Source organism: Pseudorca crassidens, chromosome 9, assembly GCF_039906515.1.
Source record: "Pseudorca crassidens isolate mPseCra1 chromosome 9, mPseCra1.hap1, whole genome shotgun sequence".
Taxonomy (NCBI): Eukaryota; Metazoa; Chordata; class Mammalia; order Artiodactyla; family Delphinidae; genus Pseudorca; species Pseudorca crassidens.
In genome coordinates, this window is record NC_090304.1 from 7,380,676 (window position 1) to 7,402,655 (window position 21,980).

The 21,980-nt window shown below is 49.1% G+C and overlaps 1 protein-coding gene across 4 annotated transcripts; it reads right to left on the reverse strand.

Annotated features, from left to right (window-relative positions):
* Positions 1-2,203: 2,203 nt before the first annotated feature.
* Positions 2,204-15,759, reverse strand: DPF2 (double PHD fingers 2). 4 transcript variants are annotated; one of them, XM_067748380.1, is made up of 13 exons: positions 15,601-15,718; positions 14,685-14,753; positions 10,907-11,067; positions 10,421-10,528; positions 9,931-10,094; positions 8,990-9,082; positions 8,732-8,810; positions 8,184-8,225; positions 7,027-7,164; positions 6,771-6,899; positions 6,507-6,619; positions 5,550-5,631; positions 2,204-3,508 (listed from the first exon to the last, which is right to left on the reverse strand). In XM_067748380.1, exons 2-13 carry the CDS (start codon positions 14,741-14,743, stop codon positions 3,432-3,434), a joined length of 1,245 nt encoding a protein of 414 aa, XP_067604481.1. In that variant the 5' UTR covers positions 14,744-14,753; positions 15,601-15,718; the 3' UTR covers positions 2,204-3,431. The 4 variants fall into 4 exon arrangements, with proteins under 4 accessions (XP_067604481.1, XP_067604482.1, XP_067604483.1 ...); XM_067748381.1 differs by lacking the exon at positions 14,685-14,753 and having other exon boundaries at positions 15,601-15,759; XM_067748382.1 differs by lacking the exon at positions 8,184-8,225.
* Positions 15,760-21,980: the final 6,221 nt, after the last annotated feature.

Sequence of the window (21,980 nt, forward strand, 5' to 3'; positions counted from 1 at the left end):
CGACAGGGAAGACCGCGGTCCGCAGTTCAGCTCCCACCGCCTCAGCCCCGCCCCGGCCCAGTTAGATTGGCCTTCGGTGGCGTCCATCCCGCCCCTGGCTAAGTCTCATTGGGCATCGCGAAAGTGGCGGGTCGCCGGGTCCCCCGGGGGACGGAGCTTCCAGTGCTAAGGGACGGCGAGGCGGATCCCGGACGCGGCGGGAGTCCTGGAGGCGCCGCCAGCCTTAGGCGTCCCGGCCCTCGGGGCCTGACGAGACTCTGGGCAGCGTGAACGCCGGAGGTCTTCCTAGCCGTGACCCTAGGCAGCTTCCTCATCTGCCAAACAGGTCTAATACCCCTCATTGAGTGTTTTTTTAAAAAATGGAAGGTTTTGAGCTGCGCAAAACATGTTACCATGGACAGCACGGGCCTCACGTCTATCAGCCCGGCTACAATAAACTACTTGCTTGGGGCCAGTTCTGGTTTAGGGTGAGAAAAGGCTAATTTTCTTTTTTTTTGGCCATGCCACGCAGCATGCGGGATCTTAGTTCCCCAACCAAGGATTGAACCCGTGCCCTGGCATTGGAAGTGTAGAGTCCTAACCACTGGACAGCTAGGGAAGTCCCAAAGACTAATTTTTATTTAGTTTTCTTTTCTTTTTTTTTTTTCCTCCCGTTGTGGAGCACAGGCTCCGGACGCGCAGGCTCAGCGGCCATGGCTCATGGGCCCAGCCGCTCCGCGGCATGTGGGATCTTCCCGGATCGGGTCACGAACCCGTGTCCCCTGCATCGGCAGGCAGACTCTCAACCAGCGCGCCACCAGGGAAGCCCCAAGATTTAATATTATTCCCTTCCTTGGTAGCCTTCAGTTCTTTGCAATCAAATATAGACTTTCTAACCTGGGGTCTAGTGCTCCCCATTCAGATCTAGCCTCCTTTCCTCTCCCTTTACAGCTCTGATTGGAAGGCTGGGGCCACAGATGAGTCTGCTTTCTCATAGGCTTCCCTTCCCATCCCAATCCTGACCCCTCTTCCATCCTTCTGTATGCCATCCTAAATCCACCGCCTGCAAACTTTCCAAATTTCCTCTCACTTATGCCTGTTAGTGTTCTCATCAGCATCCTCATTTCTTACATTTTCCTTTTATCTGTTCTCGCCTTAGACCACTGAACCACCAAGGATCATTTCATTGCTTTCCTCCCTCTGCTCCAGGCCTACTTCCATGTAAAGGCATGAGGATGGGGGCTGTGCTGTCCCTAACAGTTCCCAAACTAGAGCACCCTGCTTACTTAACTGAACACAAGGGCCCAGGCCACACCTTTCAGTAGGAAACAGTGGCTTTCAGACTGTCCCAGAAAACCTTAAAGATACTTCAGGGGGTTCATAACTGATTCAAATCTTTAAAACGGCTGCAGGAAAAGGAAACTCCTTTCTGTGCACGTATATATGCCTGGAGGAAGGCTGCAGCGCTGCGCTATGGGCTGAGTTCATGCACGCTGCATACAATGAAAGTACGTCAGCCAAGCAAGGCTGAGGTATCTCTCTGCTCATGTTCATTACTCGTGCAGAAAGGTTTCATGTGTTTCACTGTGATGTCATTAATTTTCCTGTCATTATAATCAAGCTTCTGGACCTATTTTTAAGTATCTGAAATCGCCAGGTCAGCTGTTACAAACCTGTCACCACTTGCATATACAAATCCAGCAGAATTTCCTCCAAACCAACAAAAATACAGAAATAAACAGGATTTTAAAGTTATTTTTTAACCCAAATTTTGTATTAATCAAAACTTTTGTTCTTTATAAAAAAATTGTTATAATCTACATAAGAAATTAAATACCCAATTTTATATCAACTTAATCTATTGAGCTTAAGCAAAAATTTTAATTGGGGGTAAAAGCTATGCTTCAAAACATTTAAGAGCCACTGTCCTGGGCTTCCCTGGTGGCGCAGTGGTTGAGAGTTCGCCTGCCGATGCAGCGGATGCGGGTTTGTGCCCCGGTCCGGGAAGATCCCACATGCCGCAGAACGGCTGGGCCCGTGAGTCATGGCCGCTGAGCCTGCGCGTCCGGAGCCTGTGCTCCGCAACGGGAGAGGCCACAACAGTGAGAGGCCCGCGTACCGCAAAACAAACAAAAAAAAGCCACTGTCCTAAGGAAGAAAGATTTAGGATGAAGTGGCCTTAACCAGGAAAGGGAGTTTGGAGATAAACAATCCAGCAGAGGGCTCTGTGTAAAAATGTTTATTTGTACTAATGCTTAGTATACAGGAACTAAAGAAAGAAAAAAAAAAAAAATACACCTCAACTCCAAAGTGACAGTGAATTAGGGCCTTCCCACAGCCAAGGGGAAGGACACTCCAGGGTGTCCTGGCATGGACTGTCCCCGCCCCACTACTTAATGTGTCACCAGGCAGAAAACTGAAGAATCAGGGTGCGAAGACCTTACCAGCTGCTAGCGAGTGTGCCAGGGAAGAAAGGGATGTCTATGTGGCTTCCCCACCACCCAGGAGCCAGGATACACAGAGCAGGAGGCAGAGGCTCCCAATTCAGTTAAGGGCAGGAGCTGAATGCCCAGGTCCAGGAAGAACTAAAAGGGGATTTCGGAGGTAGGCTTTTTCATCGAGTTAAAAAACAGGCACATTGTCCAACATCTCCCTGTGGCCCCCAAGCTGCTGGCCTGGCCCCCTAATGCTTCCCCTCTCCCCACAAAACCAAAGGGAATGAGGAGGGGAGGCAGAAGACAGGAAATAACAAGGGTGGGGAATGCTTCAGTCACTAGAGACCAGGGCCTGTGACAGTGAGCCAGGCAAGCACAAGGAACAATCAGGTGAAGCTGCTCCTCCCCCTGGGGTGGAGTGGTGGGAATGGGATAGAGCCAGGAGGGTGACCAAGAGCATCCTGGCTCAGGCAAAGGATCCTGGGTAGCAGGAACAGAGAGCCGCAGAGAGCCACTCTGGGGGAAGGAGGCTGTGAGGCTAAGCAGCACAGAGGGCACCGGAAGCTTCTTGCAAGCTTGCTCAGTTCTCACTCCCAGCTGCTCTGGCAGAGGCCCCAGCCTGGCTCACCTCCAGGGGAAGGGAAAACCCTGGGGACCAGAGTGGAGGCAGAGCTGAGAGAAGTGAGCTGCTCTCCCACTCTTTCTCGGAGGACACGGTTTGAACGCTGTGAATACCAGGGCCGGGGCCCAAGGCAGACAGAGTGAATGCACTTCATGGAGAACAGTGAGAAGCTGGGCCCACAGGTATGCCTTGGGGCAGTGTGATGCTCCGTTCTCCCTGAGGGCCTGGGGCCAGAGGCGGTCAGAGCTGCCACCTCAGCTTGCTGCTGCCAAAGGCAGGTTGGCACGACCTCCCCGAGGTTCTCTGGACTTGTGAAAGAGATTAGGAAGGGAAGGTGGGTATGAAACACAGGAGAGAAACAGCCCTAGATGTATGGGGGATCGGGGGCGGCCACATCAAGAGGAGTTCTGATTCTGGTAGATGGAAGCTTTCTCCTTCAGCAGGTCCAGACACAAGTGGCAGCTCCAACTTCCTGCAGAGAAGCATAACGGGGTTAGGAGGGGCCCCGCACAATCCTCATCTGCTGTTCTTCTACTCCCCATACCTCACCTCCAGTAGCAGGACTGGCTACAGGCAGGATGGGAGATGTTCTGCAGTAGCAAAGTTTCACAGTTATCCTGAGCAGGGAGGAACTCTAGGTCTTCAAATATCATGAAAAATAATTCTCAATGGAGATATAAGAAATAATCGCCTAGAGGCCTATTTCAGAATATAGATGCCCAGGCCCTCTTGGCCTATTAAATCAGAATCACTAAAGGGGACCTGGGTAGATATAACTTTTTTAAAGCTTTAAAAAGCTTTAAACTTGTGATTACAGAAGAACCACACTTCATTCTCATGGCCCCAAAGGTTAGAATAAAGATCATGAATAGAGGCTCTAGAGAAACCAATATTGATTCCACATAAGACAGCTTTCTGCGAAGACCACGGAAAGATGAGAAGGGCTCCCCACCGTCACTAGGTGCCTGAGAGAGGCTGAGGACCCAATCAGAGGAAAGGGGGCCAACTATGATGACCCAACTTGTTGTGACCCAAGTCTGGTTTCATAGAAAAACAGGAAATAATGTCCCTTATGAGAAAAATAACTAGCTCATACCTTGTTTATTAATATTTGCTAGGGTTGGATTCTTCTATGCTTTTTCTGAGAAAGAAAATGAGCCCTTTATGCCTTGAAGTTGTAAGCATAATCGTACATACGTGTACATACGTGTACATACGTGTGTTCGAACGTTATTCTGGGGGAAAGAATCCACAGCTTTTATCAGCTCTTCAGATATGAGACTCTCAAAAAGGTAAGATCCTTTCTGACCCAAAGGTAAACACGCAGCAGTTGATGAGCTTTCCTGTAAGTAGCCGGAGAGCGCTAACTACTTGAGGCTTTGTGAGCCACACAGTCTCAGCCGTATCTTTTTTTAAAAAAACTCTCTTTAAAAATGTAAAAGTCATTTTTAGCTTGTGAGCTATATACACTAGCTGCAGCTATGTTTGGCCAGAGGGTCACAGTTTGCAAACCCCTGACCTAGAGCCTAGACCATCTGATGGCTCTACGGGGCCCCCCCGCGAGCTGCCTGCAACCCTCCACTACCTCAGTGTCTGACAGCACGTCATTAGGAAAGCCTTTCTACAGTTAATGTAGAATTGTGCCTGTGAACTGGTAGTTTATGGTTAAAAACCCCCAAAACACACTACTTCTCCTCAAACATGGCATGACAGATGAAACTTATAAACGTGGGATGACAGACGAAAAAGCCGAGTGCTCCCCTGCAGCTGCGGCAGGACCTCAGACTTTGTTAGTGGCCTCCTTCTCTAGGGGGTGACAGCAGTCTGACCTACACTACGAGTCAGCCCACATGACAGTGAGCTACCTTCTCTTGCCTGTAATGCTGGCCCACGTCCTTTGTCACAGTAACAGCTACTAGGCATTTGTGTCCTCCTGAGTAAGCTTCTGAATTTCTATAAAGGAGGGGCCTCGGCACAGACACCTGGCTGGAAGAGGACTTGCGGCGAGGCAGCCACTTTTTGGTGTCACCACTGGTTTTGTCGAAGACCTTCCATAAACCTGAAGCATCGTTAAGCACTGCTGGAGGGCCAGAGTGACCCACTCAGGCTCCAGGTTCAACTCCCTTCCCCACACTGGCAGAAACAAACGCTCACATCTGTCGAGAATGGAGTGCTAAAACTAGTCTCGCGTCAGACAAGCTACGAACTGAGTTTCTTAGACTTGTTGGAGGAAAACAAATCTCTCCTTCTGGTGATTATTCTCTGCTCAGCATCTCTTTTCTCTCAGGCTGTCGATTTTCTGTGTTTGTAAATGTCATCTGGTGACAATGCACAAACATTAAAGCCTCAAAGTTGCAGCGCTAGGGAAGCACTCTGAACTGAGTGAAGGCAACGTGCCTACTCCCTCATCTGAAAGAATGTATCACTGATACGAGAACTCACTTAACCGTACAGGCGATTTTCCAAGTTACTAATAAAATACTTGTCCTGAGTAAGAGATCAGGGAAACCTACCTTCAGGAGGCTCAGACATAGACGGGGTGAGACAATACATGTGGTAGCCACGATCGCAGTCATCACAGAAGAGCAGCTGGTCCTAGAGAAGGCAAGATGGAAGAGGAAGGGGGGAGGTGAATGACTAATGGGCCTCAGTTGGGCTGCTGAGGACAGGTAGGAAGGAGGGCTTCTGCAGACACGACTGCTAATTCCAGGAGGGGCAGGATAGATGTCAGTAAGAACAGACATGGGACCCTCTGGACAGAAAATCACTGCTGTCCACTTCCACCCAGACAGAGTCACTACTGTCATCCCACCTGGACGCCACCAGCCGCCTAACGGATCTCATGGCCTCCACATTGTTCCCTCCCAATCTGTCCTCCACAGAGCAGCCAGAGTTACCTTTTTAAGACGTAAGACAAACCACATCACTCCTGATTAGACTCTCGGAGCTGATGGCACCTGCCTTCCAGCCTCATCTTTTACCTGCTCTCCCACTGCAGGAGGGCTCCAGCCGGCCACAGGGGCCTCAATCCACCCAGTGTGTCCACCTTTAGGTCTTTTTGCTGGCTACTCTTTCCTGGGAATACTCTCTCCCCAAATCTTGAACTGTTTCCTTTGTATCACCCAAACCTCAACACCAACACCACCTCCTCAGAAAAGGCGTCTCTATCTGAATCAGTTATCTAGTTACTCTCTGCCACATTACTGCTTTCACTTTCTTCATGGAAGAGCGTAAAAACGTCACCCACTTCCTTGCTTATTGCTTGTTCCCGCAAGAACGTAAACCCCACGAAAGCAGGGACCTTGTTTGCCTTTAGCGTGCTTATTGCCTAAAACAGTGTCTGACACCAAGTCGGTACTCAGTGAACACCTGCCCAACAAATCAAAGTTCCCACGGGTGGAAAGTACAGTAGAAGCTGAGCAGAAGCGTGCTGGGGGCGGGGGTGGGACGGGACGGGACGACACACGCACATCGTTCTCGGAGGTGCCACAGATGTTGCAGCACTTGCACTCGATGCACTGCCAGCGGTAGGTCTTCACGGCTGCCATCATCACGGGGGTGAACTGGAGGCAGGACGGATGCCCTGTGGGGGGAGCGAGTGAAACAGGCAGCCGGAGGTCGGGGAGAAGCGAGGTGACCTGGGTGACTGTGACAGCCGCTGGATGCTGGCAAGCCACGAGCCCCTCGGGGACTGGGTGCCGGCTAGGGCTGCCCTGGCCCTGGGTTGGAGGTACCTGAACGGCCACAGTCAGAACAGGACACCAGCTCCTCGGGCTGTCCTGTCTTCTTGTTGATCTTGGAGTCCCCCAGGCAGAAGTCACAGTAGTTGTTGGGCAGGGCCAATCCATCGGGACCCTTCTTGGCTACAGGGAGAAAGGGAAGAACTTTCATGATACCCATGTGGGCCTCTGGGTCTCTCAACATCCCTGCAGGGAGGGCTTTTCATAACCAGGCCGACGCCTGTTTGCCCTGCCTCTGACAGCAGCTTACATTTCTGCTCCTCGGACCTCTGGGAGACCGGGGTGGGTGGCTGCGAGTCTTCCTTGTCCTCGCCCTCCTCCTCAGCCAGGTGGGAGTGGGCGTAGTGGTAACTGAGGCCTGGTCGGTTCTTGTAACGCTTTCCACAAACTAAGCGCAGAGAAGATTGCAGAGAAAGGTGTCAGGACCCCAGAGTGCCACACCCCTGCCCCTCTAAGCTGCGGGCTCCACCTGAGGCAGAGGTAGTCACCCCCATCAGCTCTGCTCGGGGACAGGCCTTTAGTGACAGTCGCCTCCCCGTGGCCAGGAACATCAGGCCTGGGGCTCCCCAGCTTCCATGGCTCTTCTCCCTACTAAACTCCAGCCCACGGCCACCTCTACTCCTCCACGTAGGCTGTCTGGGAGGCTGAGCCCTTGCCCCATCACCGCCTGCCCTGGGAATAGTCTGGGGAGCTCCAGGTCAGGAGGGAGAGGAAATTTCTATAGTCTTGCAATATGGCAGGAAGGAAGAAAGGTAGCAGAGACTCCAAACTTTTTTACCTCTCAGTAAATGAAGGAGGCTTACGCTACTCCATATATAACATAGCCCATCTCTGCCCAAATAAAGGAGCTAGGGGGTGGATCTCTTGGGGATAATCTACCAACTGAGTCTGCTGGGGTAGCTGTCTCCCAAAGAAACTCAAAGACACTCCCACATCAGTGCCCTGCCCGACCCCCCACCCCCCAACCAGCAAGGAAAGCAGATCCCCACGAGGCATCTCGCAGTTCTGAGCAGTGATACCAAGAAGAGCAGGGGGCAGCAGGAAAGGAACAGGGAAGGGATGGGAGGAGGGGGTGGCGGGACGGTGGGGAACGTTAGCTGACCACTATGTGTCTGTTCTGGGGAAGGGGGAGCAGAGGGATCTGTTTGTAACGGGTTCCTTATAATGCTTCTGAAGCCACCCCATGCAGTGGGCCCGAGCAGCCCTAGGAGCAACTCTGTGGGAGACAAGCAGTGGTAAAGGCAGCTTCCAGGACCGTGAGGAGCGGAGCACACAGAAGGCCCATTGCTCCTGTCCCCATGCCATTCCAGAGACTTTACGACTAGCATCACAGATGATAAGGCAGGAACAAGGGAGGAGGGAAAAAGGGATAGGAAAACCAAAAGTCTGAAAAGTTGAGAGAGCTACCTCTCTGGGGCGCTTTCGAGGTATGCTTTTGTTTGAAACTATCTGAAAGACAGAAAGAAAAGTCATGAGAAGAAGGCCTTGATACACTTGAGACAGGTGCGGCAGCAGCAGGAAAGCGGAGCAAACGAGAGAGAAACCCCAGCGGTGATGGTGCTCCCAGGGTGGAGGGACAGAAGTGGGCAAGAGAGAGAAAAGGGGGAGAGAGCACAGACATTGAAAAAGTCAGTGTTGGACTCCTGGGGCCCTGACTTGACTGGGGCCAGCAGACCTGGATGCCACCTATTTGAGGCCAACCCTGCCTGCTGTGTGTGCCCCTCACGGGTACCCCCACCCCGAGGACGGCAATCTCCCCCAGAGCATGCAGGGCTCACCCACCGTGTAGCGGAGGCCAGGGCCTCTCAGGGATCTCAGAGGGAACCAGGCAGCAGGCAGGACAAGAGTCCAGGCTTGTTTTACCACTTTGAACAAGGACACAACCTCCCCTCCTCTCATCTCCTGAGGAGCTGGGTCCAAGGCAAGGACTACCCACCCACTCGTGAGGCACTCACTGTCACAGGCATAGGGTTTATCTCGATCCTCCAGGATGGAAGCGTCCAGCTTCTTACGGGCACTGCCCACACCTTTACCCTGTGAAGAAGAGCAAAAAAAAGCCCTTAATAAGGTGTCTAGGCCTGAGAAGTTAGACTCTCCCGGAAGCTGGCTGCTCATCTCACTCAAGAGGGAAAATGGCAACAACGAGCAATAAAACAGTGGGACTCTGCAGGCTACCTGAGCCCCCAGGCTGCAGGCGGCACTTGGCCCCTCACCTTGGACTTCCCCTTGCCCCGACGCTTGGGAGTGTCTTCTTCATAGTCCTCATCATCGAGGTCATCCAGGAAGTCATCCGGTTCTAGGATCCGCTGAGTGGACAGGAAGATTAGGATGGGCAGAAATAAGGAACATCCAAAAGCTCCCCCATGATGGGACTGGCCGAGGCCGCCCAGAACCTCCTCTGTGAGCTGGCCCCTCCGCTCCAGCCTCACTCCTCACTGCTGTTCTTTCAGTGCTTTGGGCTCTCCTTCCTCTGCGCCTCTCTTCATGTTGCTCCCCTAGCCTGGAATGCCTTTCCCATCAACTCCAAGTGGCTAAATCAAACCCCATGTTTTCATAAAACTTTCCCTGATACCCCAAGTAGCTGTGGCCTCTCCTGCCTCCGATCTGCCACCTTAGGTGCGTGTTAGTGGTGGTTCCCTTCCGACACCTCACTTCCCAGATTTAAATTAGAGCCTTCCTGCTTACTTGGGTGGCCTGGTGGGAAGTTTTTTTTTTTTTTTCACTGATCTGCTGCAGTCTCCCTATATGTGAAATGGGCAACAATACCTATTTCATAAGGTTGTAGAGACTGGAGAAGATGATGGAAAAGCACTTAGCACAGTGCCTGGCATATTTTTAGCTCTTATTATTTTTATGTACAGTTTTATCTTCCTTGTTGGCAGAGACCAGGTCTGCATCCCCCATGTAACCCCAGGCACCAAAAAACTTTGGTGGCAACAGAAGATGAACGAGAGTCTGTAGTTAGAAGGAAAGGAGCAGGAAAGACTGGAAGGTAACAATGAAGTTCTCATTACGGAATGGAGCAGGAACAGAAGTCCAGGTGGCTGCCTCCAGCCCCACAGCTTCTACTTCTATTCTGATTACTGAGTGGCCTCTGATGAAGAGGAGACTGATTTCCATCAAAGTTCCCTTAACCACAGTGTTAATCTTGTACCTTCCGTGCTCGACTGTTCGTCACAGGAAACTCGCCCAGGCTGTCATCATCAACTCGGGGATCCGGGGCGCCTCGCTTCTCCAGCGGGTCGGTGCGCAACAGAGCCTCTAAACTACTGCCGTCCTGAGAGATCAGCCCCTCCTTCTTCAGGGTCTGGTCTGTGTCTGCAGGTAAGGCCAGGAGGAGGCGAGGCTCAGAAGGGCTGAAAGCAGACCTCTCCGGGTGTATACATTGCTAGATCAGCCACTAGCCAGTCACTGTCTTCTGGTCTCTGGCTGCCCAGGAACCAAGACACCGTGGTTCACTTGGCACCATAACTTATCTGTTTACCTGTCTCTTCTATTCGACTGAGTTCTTTACAGAAGGAATCACATCTCATTCATTTTAGCGTCTTTAGGATCTAGCATTGGGCCTGGTACGTAACAGGTGATTGGCAGGCCTCCTACTACACAGCAGGCTACGCCCCTGCTCAGGGAGGAGTGTGCTTTACCTGGTTTAATAGTTGGGAAAGAAAGTCTTGGATCCTCAGGAGGGTGGGCTCGCCGCTTTTTCCGCCAGCGCCGGGCAGGGTAGGAGTACAGCTGCCCAGAGGCCAATCCTGTGGAAGGGAAAAAGAGAGAGAAGTCAAGACCTAACCCTAGAAAATAATACCAAACACTTTCTGCATGAGTAGGCCCTGACTGAGTTCTAGAGCAAGGGAGGAATATGGACAGTGAGGGCCTGGGGACGGGGTGCGGATAAGAAAAACAGATGTAAGCTCAGAGGCCTTGGCTAACACATAGCTCTCCAGGAGCCCAACAAGAGCTTCAGCAGTGCAGCCTGCAGAAAACAAAGATGCTTCATCCTCCCTGGGCTTCTAATCATGGGAAGACTATAGTCATCCACGGGTGGAAAGCAGTAAGGAAAACCCTTTCAGCTGCTCATCACCTAAGATGAGGACGCTTCTTCCTCCTTGTGCTCCTGAGTGGACCCTCACCTGGACCCCGGTGTCGCTTTTCCATCCAGATATAACAGTTGCTCTGTGCTACTCCGGTCTGTGAGTCCAAGAAAGGCAGGCGCACGCTGCGCTCAGCACAGAGGCGGGCGTTGTAATTGTGGCACTGCTCCATTGCATCTTTGTAATACTGCTCCCCAAGGCTGCAGGAAAGACAAAGATCAGGTGTGTGTGTGCGTGTGTGTGTGTGTGTGCGTGTGTGTGTGCGTGTGCGTGTGTGTGTGCGTGTGTGTGTGTGTGCGTGCGTGTGTGTGTGTGTGTGGGGCTGGTGCTGAGCTATCCCTTTCACTTGCCATCTGCTTCTCTAGAAGGCTCAAGGGACTTGGAGAGTGTCACTCTGCTTTCATTTGCTACCATTTCTGCCTCACGGGACACCAAGCCCCTTTACTAAGTCATTATGAGGAAAGGTACTTTACAAATAAATTACCGTCAGGAACACAGGATTTCATCATGCGTCTAAGCGGACCTTAGTCTAACCCACAAAGAGGGGAAGAAAATAATGTTCATTCTGTGCCTCTCAAGAGTATAACCCTGTGCTAGCCAAGATGCTATTTCTCTTAACCCTCAGGATTCTGAGAAGCAGAGGTCAGCTCCTTTTTACAAATGAGAAAAGAATTCAAAAAGATCTGGGAGACTTATGGAACTATATTTAGCAAACTCTATACTAACTCTATCTATACAAACTATCTATACAATGAAATTCTACTTAGCCATAAAAAAAAAAAAAAGGAAACTCTTCATGTACTAACATTAAACAATCTCCAAGACAACTAGAAAAAAAAAGGTACAGGGCTGAGCAGTGTTATAGGATGCCACCATTTATGTAGCCAATTGGTGGAAAAGAAACTGTAGGCCTCCAAGGAGAAAAACCAGGTGACTAGGGGACTTTCTCCTATGTGCCATTTTATATCTTCTTAACTTTAAACTAGGTGTTTAGCCAACTAATTCTATATACTAATTTTACAATAAATGGAAAACATCAGAAAATACTTGGACACTCCCGAAGCCTACTTTCTACTGAGTACCATTACACTGATATAAAACCTGTTTGCTCAAAGGCCTATCCTAGGACATTCTCCATTCTCACACCATCAAATTTTTTAGGAAAGAAACTTCTTGGACTCAAAAGATTCAATTTGAAATCTGATTTTTTAAAGTGCTTTAAAAAGCTGCAAAACTGCACAGTGCCAGGAGTTATCTGGTTCTAAGAAGCATGTATGGGCTTCCCTGGTAGTGCAGTGGTTAAGAATCCACCGGCCAATGCAGGGGACACGGGTTTGATCCCTGGTCCGGGAAGATCCCACATGCCACAGAGCAACTAAGCCTGTGCGCCACAACTACCAAGCCTGCGCTCTAGAGCCCGCGAGCCACAACTACTGAAGCCCGTGCACCTAGAGCCTGTGCTCTGCAACAAGAGAAGCCACCGCGATGAGAAGCCCGCACACTGCAACAAAGAGTAGCCCCGGCTCACCACAACTAGAGAAAGCCCACGCACAGCAACGAAGATCCAATGCAGCCAAAAATAAAAGTAAATAAATTAAGAAGCATGTATATAGAACCAATCTTGTTCTCATGCTTCAGGGTTTAACAAGTACTTTAGTATGGGAACTTTAACTATATTCACATTTATATATCCAATCAATCTCAAAATAAACAAAATGAGGGCAGAGATGATTTCTTTCCCACAATATCCTCAGTACCCACGATGGTGTCTGAAGCATCTTGACTAAGGATTAAAAAGACCTGGCTTGGCTGCAAGCCACCACATAAATGTGGACATTTAATCAACCTACATGGACCTCAGGTTCCTATGCTATTGATTGGGGAGGCTGAACTAGATAAGCTCTGACATATTCTACAAGAGGGAGACTCCTAGCAAAAGAAGCTGAACCGAGGTCTTCTGTTGTTTATGTCCATAACTCAAGCTACAGCAACAAACCCTTCTCTGGAATCTGAGGGGGGCTTTCACTGGGCAGCCACAATAGACCACTTAGGCACAGCTTAGCACATTCCCAGCAGCTGAAAAAGACACACACTGCACACACATCTTGTGACACCACAAGACAGCCTGGCTTGATTCAACACGCCGTACTGACTGTAATTTGAGGTAGGCATGAATCCTGTATTGGACAGTAGAGCGAAGGGAACAGGTTCATATTTGCTCGCCTTTAGGAGGCAGCCATGTCCTCACTAAACAGAGGAAAACTGGATAAACAAGGCTGAGTGCAGCAGCTCCTTTGTTTCCACTGATGAGAATTGACACTGACACTGTAAGTCAAATGGAAGGAAGGGCTAGACAGGCTGAGAGCTGCAAAGTCAGAAGAAGGAAGCTGGAAACAGCTGGGGGGGATGGATGAGAGATGTTCTATCAGAGCTCTTGAGAGTTAAGTGGGATTTCGGAAGGTGGGGCAAACTGTCTCGTGAGTAAGAGAGCTGAGAATGAAACACCAGTTGGAGGAAGAGAGGATCTGACGAGCAAGAGAGAATGAGAGAGATCTCTTAAGAATCTAAGGCTCCTATTTCAAGAAATGTCAAGGTAACATCATTCTCCAGATCTCGTTACCTAACTCAGAGGATTTCAAAACCAGTCAGCAAACATAGCTATTTTACACCATTATTTTGCCCTAGTAAGACCCCTTAAAGATCGTTTCAATTCTGACACCACGTTTGGGAGGGACATAAAATTTATAAACAGGGAAATTCTTCTCCCAAAACAAAATGCAAGTCAGAAAAGATGAGCTAGTAGTCCTGACCTCGATGTATAACCTCAGCTGTCAGAAGACTAGGCACACCACGGTCAAGAGAAGCGCCAGAAAAGCACCTCTTTCCAGGATGAGAATATGGTACAGGAAGCCGGCAAGTCCCTTCTTAAAGGGCAAGTTCTGTAGGGAAATGTATTCACTGTGGTCCACAGCTCTCTACAGCTAGAACTGAGGAGGAGAAAGTTGGTTTCTCATTACTGGTATTCAGGAACCAGTGGCTGGTGACCCTCACGATCTCTACAGTTCTTTAAAGAGAAATAAGTCATGCTCTACTTAAATGGCCAAACCCTCATTTCTAACATCACACAAAAGGGCTGCTACCCTTATTTCCCCGATTAAAGTCTTCCAACATAAAGAATCTCACTACGTATAACGCTTGAACCTAGGCTAGTCTGACATTCCCCCAGTACAGTAAGGTTTCCAAAGTAGAAGCTTAGATTCTTTTTCGAGAAGCATGAAACCTGTGTAAAACCTCCCCTTACGATGGGACAGGGGGAGTCAACAAAGAGAAAGGGAGGGAAACAAAGAAAGAACATCTGAGTCAGGAAGGATAACTATATAAGGATCAACAGCATCATTCCTAAATTGAGGGAAATGTCAGCTTGAAGAGAGAGCTGGGGAAACTGGAGTGGGCAGATCAGAGAGAAAGATAATAGCGTTGGGAGGAGGGGTGGCTGAAAGAGGCAGCAGGATGGAGCTGAAAGCAAGTTAAAAAAAAACAACAACAACCCACAAGAGGAGAAGGAGAAGGCACTTAGCTTAATGGAAGTGGGAAAGCATTCTCAAAGAAAAGGCTCCAGGCAGGGGGAGGGAGAGAAGCAAATGTACCCTTAAAAAGGCTCTTGGGAAGAGTGGGGCTCAGCCCACCGCAAAGACAGATGAGAAGCTGAGTCCTTTAGAAGAGTTCCCAAACCTTTACCTTGTCATTCAGTCAAAATCCAAAACTAGACACCCAGACAGCTCTCAATTTTCCTACCTCTGCAGCCAGCCAAACTTACCCATCAAAGGAGCTTGCTGTATTCGCCCACGGGGGGCATGAACCCATTGCAAAATTCATTCAGATTCTTCTGCAGGGAGGAGGCTGGGTTACATCAAGTCCCAAGGCATCTTTAACTCACAGCTAACAGGCCATTCTCCATTTACCCAACAACCATTAACTTTAACCTTGCTCGAAATCTGCCTAGCCCAAGAGTACTGCACAGCGAAGACGGACGGCCTAGATGCCCCTCTGGGCGGCAGGGCGGCCTGGACCGCGTCCGTCCAATGCCCGCTTTTGGATGGCTGGGATTGGGCGGCGCAAAGGCCCTATTCCCTGAAGTTCTTTCCCTCCGTATCTGCTCCTCAACAAATTCTTCCCAAGAATATTTTTGGTCTCGGGTACCTGATACTCAAGGACCACCCGCCGCCCCCTCCGCCACCCGGAACATCACGGGGCTGTTTAGAATAAAACAGCCCAGAGTGCTTAACAGCGCCAGGGCTGCCGAGCCCGCTCCTCCAGGGCCGGTTGCGTGCAGCCGATGAGAAGGGGTCGGCGGCCGGGCCACTCCCGGGTCCGCCCTCTGCCCGGCTCCCCCGGACTGAGACGTCTCGGGAGCGAACGCGGGACCGTCTCTCGTACGCAACAAGGGCGCCATACTCTGGAAACCCTCAGCATGAAGGCAGCGCCCAGACCGCATAGCCCCACAGGGAGGCTGCCCGTTAGGGGCTCCTGTGGGCCACCCTCAGGGCCTCCACAAGTTTCCAAAGAAGCGCAACGTCTTCTCTGGAGTCTCCTGCTGCCCTCCCCACTAGGAGTCGCAACAATGCCTTCCCGGGCACGTCCTTCTCTCCGCCTCGTCCCTTCCCATGCCGCCCCCTGCTCCCAGGCCCCTTACAAGACCTCCCGGCCTAGGAGAGATCGAAACGACCACTCACAGCTTCACTACATTTTCCACCACAGCCGCCATCTTCCCGGCTCCTCTCCCTCAGGCCTAGAGGCCCGGAGCCCGCAGCGCGCAGGCGCTGGGGCCGCACGGGGAACCAGTTTCCTCGTCCTTCTGCGCAGGCGCCGCCCGTGCGCGCGCGCCCGAGAGCGAGCGACGGAGTACGAGATACTTGCGGTTCTCCTGGGCCATGGAGACGAGGGACGAATGCGCAGGCGCGACGGAGACGGGCGCGCGTCCCGAGACTCCGGCTCCAGTTCTCCCTCTTCCACCTGGTGGAGTGGGAGGGGAGAGAGTCTGGGCCCGTCCAAAAATGAGAAGGTGAGAGGTTGGGGAGAACTGGCAGGCCCAGAGGTGGCCTAGATAGAGTTCATGCGTCCTGCTACCTCGCCGACCTTTCTTTAACCTCATGGTTAACCCTTTACCCTCACTTACAGGCCAGGGGTTGGTGGGTACTCGAAGGTAAGAGGAGTGAACAACATTGAAAAGAACAAACTATTGCTACACAACAACACGAATGAATCTCAAAAAACTTAATATTTGAATAAAAGAAACCAATTTTGAAAGAGGACATATCGTATGATTCCATTTATATCAAGTTATGTAAACAGACACACTAACCTATGGGGATAGAATTCAGGAAAGTGGTTCCCTGTGGAAGATAATAACAAGGAGTGGGGGGCACTAGGTGCCTAGTAATGTTCCTTTTCTTCATCTGGGTTACACAGGTTTATTCACTTTGTAAAAATTCATTGACCTACACAAGATTTGTGCACTCCTCTGTAGGTATGTCTCAATAAAAAATTTTAAATAAAAAATATTAGAAATGATAAGTAGGCTAGTTCTCTATTATTGGAAAGGCAGTTTATGAGCGCAGCACCAATGGCTTTTGATTCTTTTAGGATTCTTTTAAGAAATACTCCATCACTGAATAACAGATACTCCCTATGCTCTGAACCAGTGACCGATATATATATATATAGTGTTACTCTTACAGGCAGGAACCAAGCAGTGGAAGTCGGGGTGCAGCCTCTTGCAAGCTCAACTAATGACTCTTTTGCAAAATGTTTGTTTTCTGTTTCTGCCGCTCAGGGCTCTGGCTGATCTAGAGCCTTTAGGACCCAATGAAGGAATGCTTCCACCAGGGGGCACAAAAATGTTTTCCCCAAATTAGGATCTGAGACTGCCAGTGGGCTATTTTGAGTTCCACCTGCCACTGGGCAAAGTAAAAAGTGGGTACCATTGTTGGCTGGGGTGACTGATTTTAATTCTCTAGGGTAAATGGGATTGCTGTTACCCAGTGGGGGCAGGGAGAAATATAAACAAAACCCAGGGGATCTGCTTAATATTATGTTCAGTGATGGGAATACCCTGACAATCCAGTGGTTAGGACTCGGCGCTTTCACTGTGAGGGCCCGGGTTCGATCCCTGGTAGGGGAACTAGGATCCCGCAAGCTGAGAGACCAAAAAAAAAAAAAAAAAAAAAAATTACAGTCAGGGAGACAGGCTCCTGATTGGGTAGTTTTCAAAAAATTATTTTCTGGGGCTTCCCTGGTGGCAGAGTGGTTGAGAGTCTGCTTGCTAATGCAGGGAACACGGCCTCGTGCCCCAGTCCAGGAGGATCCCACATGCCGCGGAGCGGCTGGGCCCGTGAGCCATGGCCGCTGAGCCTGCGCGTCCGGAGCCTGTGCTCCGCAACGGGAGAGGCCACAACAGTGAGAGGCCCGCGGACCGCAAAAAAAAAAAAAAAAAAAAAAAAATTATTTTCTTTCTTTCTTTATTTTTGGCTGTGTTGGGTATTCGTTGCTGTGTGCGGGCTTTCTCTAGTTGCAGAGAGCGGGGACTACTCTTCGTTGCGGTTTGTGGGCTCTAGGCACGTGGGCTTCAGTAGTTGTGGCTCACGGGCTCAGTAGTTGTGGCTCGGGGGCTGTAGAGCACAGCCTCAGTAGCTGTCGTTCATGGACTTAGTTGCTCTGCAGCATGTGGGATCTTCCCAGACCAGGGCTCAAACCTGTGTCCCTGCATTGGCAGGCGGATTCTTAACCACTGCACCACCAGGGAAGCCCACCTGATTTGGTATTTAATTCCAACCTTCCCACTGAATACAAACTAAAAAAACAGAGGAAGTGAAAAAAAACTTAAAAGCATTGACAAGCTAGTAGTATAGTGACGAATTCCTGAGCTAACATTTAAGAGGTTGAAGCCCAGAGCTGTAAGCCCAGAATTCAAGGCAATTTTTGTCCTGGGGACATTTACTGATCTGGAAGATATAACTGTGAAGCTAAGCTGTTGTTTGGTGGTCTTTGGTGGGGAAGGTCAAAATCAAAACCCAGAGCCTGCCCAAGGTAGAAGTCAGATGCCCTACTACCAATACATGCCCACTTTAAGATGGGATCCTAACTTCTGTGGACTAGTAGTCCAGAATCATATTATCCAGGTGGTCCAGGGAAGCTCAAGCCTTGAACTTGGATTAAGTGGACCCATCCTTATAATGCCTCTAGTCACCTAGCAGAAGGAAGCATATTTGGGACCAAGCACTATCCTTTCTGAAAGAATGTACTGTCATCCAAGGCCTCAAATTATTTCTAAAAATACTTCTTCAGATACAATATCCAGCTCTTAGTCAAAGATAATCAAGCACACAAAGAAACAAGAAACCTTGCACAAGAACTGACTGCAGGGCTTCCCTGATAGTGCAGTGGTTAAGAATCTGCCTGCCAACGCAAGGGACACGGGTTTGAACCCCAGTCCAGGAAGATCCCACATGCGGCGGAGCAACTAAACCCATGTGCCACAACTACTGAGTCTGTGCTCTAGAGCCCGGGCTCCGCAACAAGAGAAGCCACCACAATGAGAAGCCCATGCACCGCAACAAAGAGTAGCCCCTGTTCACAGCAACTAGAGAAAGCCCACACGCAGCAACGAAGACCCAACACAGCTAAAAATAGATAAAATTAAGAAAGAAAGAAAAAACTGACTGCAAACAATATAAAGCACAGATTGACCCATACAGATTTAAGATGCTGGAATTATCTGATACCGACCATAACATAACACTGCTTATTGTGTTTAAAGAAGATAAAGACAAGTGTAAAAATATCTGCAGACAACACATTTCTATTAAGAAGTGTCACAACAGAATTTTTAAAGAACCACATAGAACTCGTCCAACTGAAAAATACCAACACCAAAATTAAGAACACAATAAATTGGTGAAAAAGCGAATAGGCACTGCTGAAGAGAGAATGAGTGAACTACAGGGTACATAGGAAGACATTGTCTTGTCCTTAATACAGCATGGAAGACAAAAGAAAAGAAAATACAGAATTAGACTAGAAACATAGAGGATATAGAGAGAGATCTAAGATGCATTTAACTGGAGTCCCAGAGGGTAAGGAGAAAGAAAGGGGGTAGAGGCAATATTTAAAGAGAAAGTGATCAATAATTTTCCAAAAATGATGAAATACACGAATTCACACGTTGCAGAAGCCAAATAAGGCCCAAGCAAGCTAAAGAAAGACAATGGAAATAAATACTGAAGTGTCCTGACGTCTGCAACTTACTTTCAGAAGGTCAGGAAGAAAGTTTTTATATTAAAGAGATAGAGCAAATGAGGCAAAATGGTAATAACTGGCAGATCTAGATGAAGGTGTATGGGTGTACACTGTACCATCCTTCTAATATTTCTGTGGGTTGGAAATGCTCCAAAATAAAAAGTTTCGGGGAAATGTCTATACAGGGAGATCCTCCAAGAACTCAAATTCTTTAAAAAAGAAGATTTAGGACATGTCACCTGGTAAAGAACCCTGAACAGGCAAGATGCAGGTTGAAGGCAAAGGTATCAAGAACTGGGTAGTGAAGAAGGGAGGTTATTCACACCAGACAAAGCTTTGTTGTAGAAAAGTCTACATATATTTCTTTTATTGCTGTGTCCAGTGCATTTTTTATATATTTTAATTCTCCCATTCTTCTCTCTTTCTCTCCACTCTTGTGTATAGGGTATATTGGTGGTAATTAACTTTACAGTGTAGTTTGTAGTTTGCAAAATATTGAGATGGGCTGGTAAAGGAATTGCAGGGGGAATGGACATCATCTCGAAATCCTGGACTTGGAAGTGGATGTGGTCATTGACAAGATTGTGAGTTGCCTCCCTTTGGGAAATGAGTGAATGTATTTTGGACAGAAAGAGGCATAGATGTATTATACCATGTATGTGTTATATATTATATAATACATATAAATATATGTATATATATTATATATATATAATAATATCTATGATATTTTTAAGAGTAAATACTAGAATAAGGACATGCATGGACGTTGGACATCTAAAACAGTGGACTGTAGGGATATTTGTCTTTTTTTTTTTTTTTTTGGCTGTGCCATGAGGCTTGCGGGATGTTAGTTCTCTGACCAGGGATTGAACCTGGGCCCACAGCAGTGAAAGCGCAGAGTCCTAACCACTGGACCACCAGGGAATTCCCGTGGCATATTTGTCATTTTTTTGGCTGTCCAACGACAACTTGTACTCCTATTTGTGGGAGGTGGTATCTGTAGGATATGTATAGGACTATCCAAGTTGAAGAGGGAAAGTCCTTCACTCCGCCTCTGGCTACCTTGGTGAAGCAGGTATCCCGAGTTTAGTCTGATGCTTCAGTTTCGCCATCTAGTCCCCTTTCTCCACCCAGACATGGCAACCCTGAGTGGTTTCCCAGGGTCCTTGGCCTGATGCCTGATGCAAGGTAGGTGGGGAGCACTGCCAGGGGAACCGGGACAAGAATGTCCCTCTTTCATGGCCACTCTGTCCTCACCTCAGGTCCAAGCTGAGGTGCCTTCTTCCAGCTGGGTGAAGCTATAAGGAAGGTGTCCTTTTTCTTGTCTTCCCCTCCTGGGCAGATGGAGACAAGCCACTCAAGCGCCGAGGGGGAACCTGCAGGTAAGACGGTGCTGGCCTTCAGCTCCCCACCCTTTGCCTTCACACTTTACCAGGGTCTGAAGCTGAACCCGTGTTGGGGGAGAGGGTTGCAGTTGAGTACAAGCTTTGGGGTCTCACAGTGGGTTCAAATCCCACTACAGATAGTACATCTCCCATTCTGTAAATGATGGCAAAAATTTCAGATTAAAAACAAAAAGTTTGGTGGGAACGTAAAATGGTGCAGCTCCTATGGAAAATGGCAGTTCCTTAAGAAATTAAATATAGAATGATCGTGTGATCCAGCAATCCCACTTCAGTGTACACACCCAAAAGAAATGAAAGCAGGGACTGAAACAGATATGGGTACACCCACATTCAGAGCAGCATTGTTCACAATTGCCAAAGACAGAAGCAACCCAGGTGTCCATTGATGGATGGATGGATAAACAAAATGTGGAATACACAGACAATGGAATATTATTCAGCTTTTAAAAAAAAATTTATTTATTTATTTTTGGCTGTGTTGGGTCTTTGTTGCTGCGTGCGGGCTTTCTCTAGGTGTGGTGAGCGGGGGCTACTCTTCGCTGTGGTGCGTGGGCTTCTCATTGTGGTGGCTTCTCTTGTTGCGGAGCACGGGCTCTAGGCGCGTGGGCTTCAGTAGTTGTGGCTTGCGGGCTCTAGAGCACAGACTCAGTAGTTGTGGCGCATGGGCTTAGTTGCTCCACAGCATGTGGCATCTTTGATTAGGGATCAAACCCGTGTCCCCTGCATTGGCAGGTGGATACTTAACCACTGTGCCACCAGGGAAGTCCTCAGCTTTTAAAAAGAATGAAATTTCAACGCATGCTACAGCACGGATAAACCTTGAAGACATCATGCTAAGTGAAATAAGGCAGTCACAAAAAGACAAATAGGGAATTCCCTGGTGGTCCAGTGGTCAGGACTCGGTGCTTTCACTGCCCTGGTTCAATTCCTGGTCTGGGAACTAAGATCCCATAAGCCGTGAGGCTCGGCCAAAAGAATAAAGCAAACCCCCAAACTAAATACCGTATGATTCCACTTGTATCAGGTCCCTAGAGTAGTCAAATTCATAGACACATAAAGTAGAAGGGTGGCTGCCAGGGGCCGGGGCAGGGGGTGTGGGGAAATGTGGAGTTAGTGTTTAATGGGTACAGAGTTTCACTTCGGGAAGATGAAAAAAGTTCTGGAAATGGATGGTGGTGATGGTTGCAGAATAATGTGAATGTACTTAATGCCACTGAACCATATGCTTAAAAATGGTTGAAATGGGGGCTTGCCTGGTGGCGCAGTGGTTAAGAACCCGCCTGCCAATGCAGGGGACATGGGTTTGAGCCCTGATCCAGGAAGATCCCACCTGCTGCAGAACAACTAAGCCCGTGCGCTCTAGAGCCCATGCTCCACAACAAGAGAAGCCATGGCAATGAGAAGCCCGC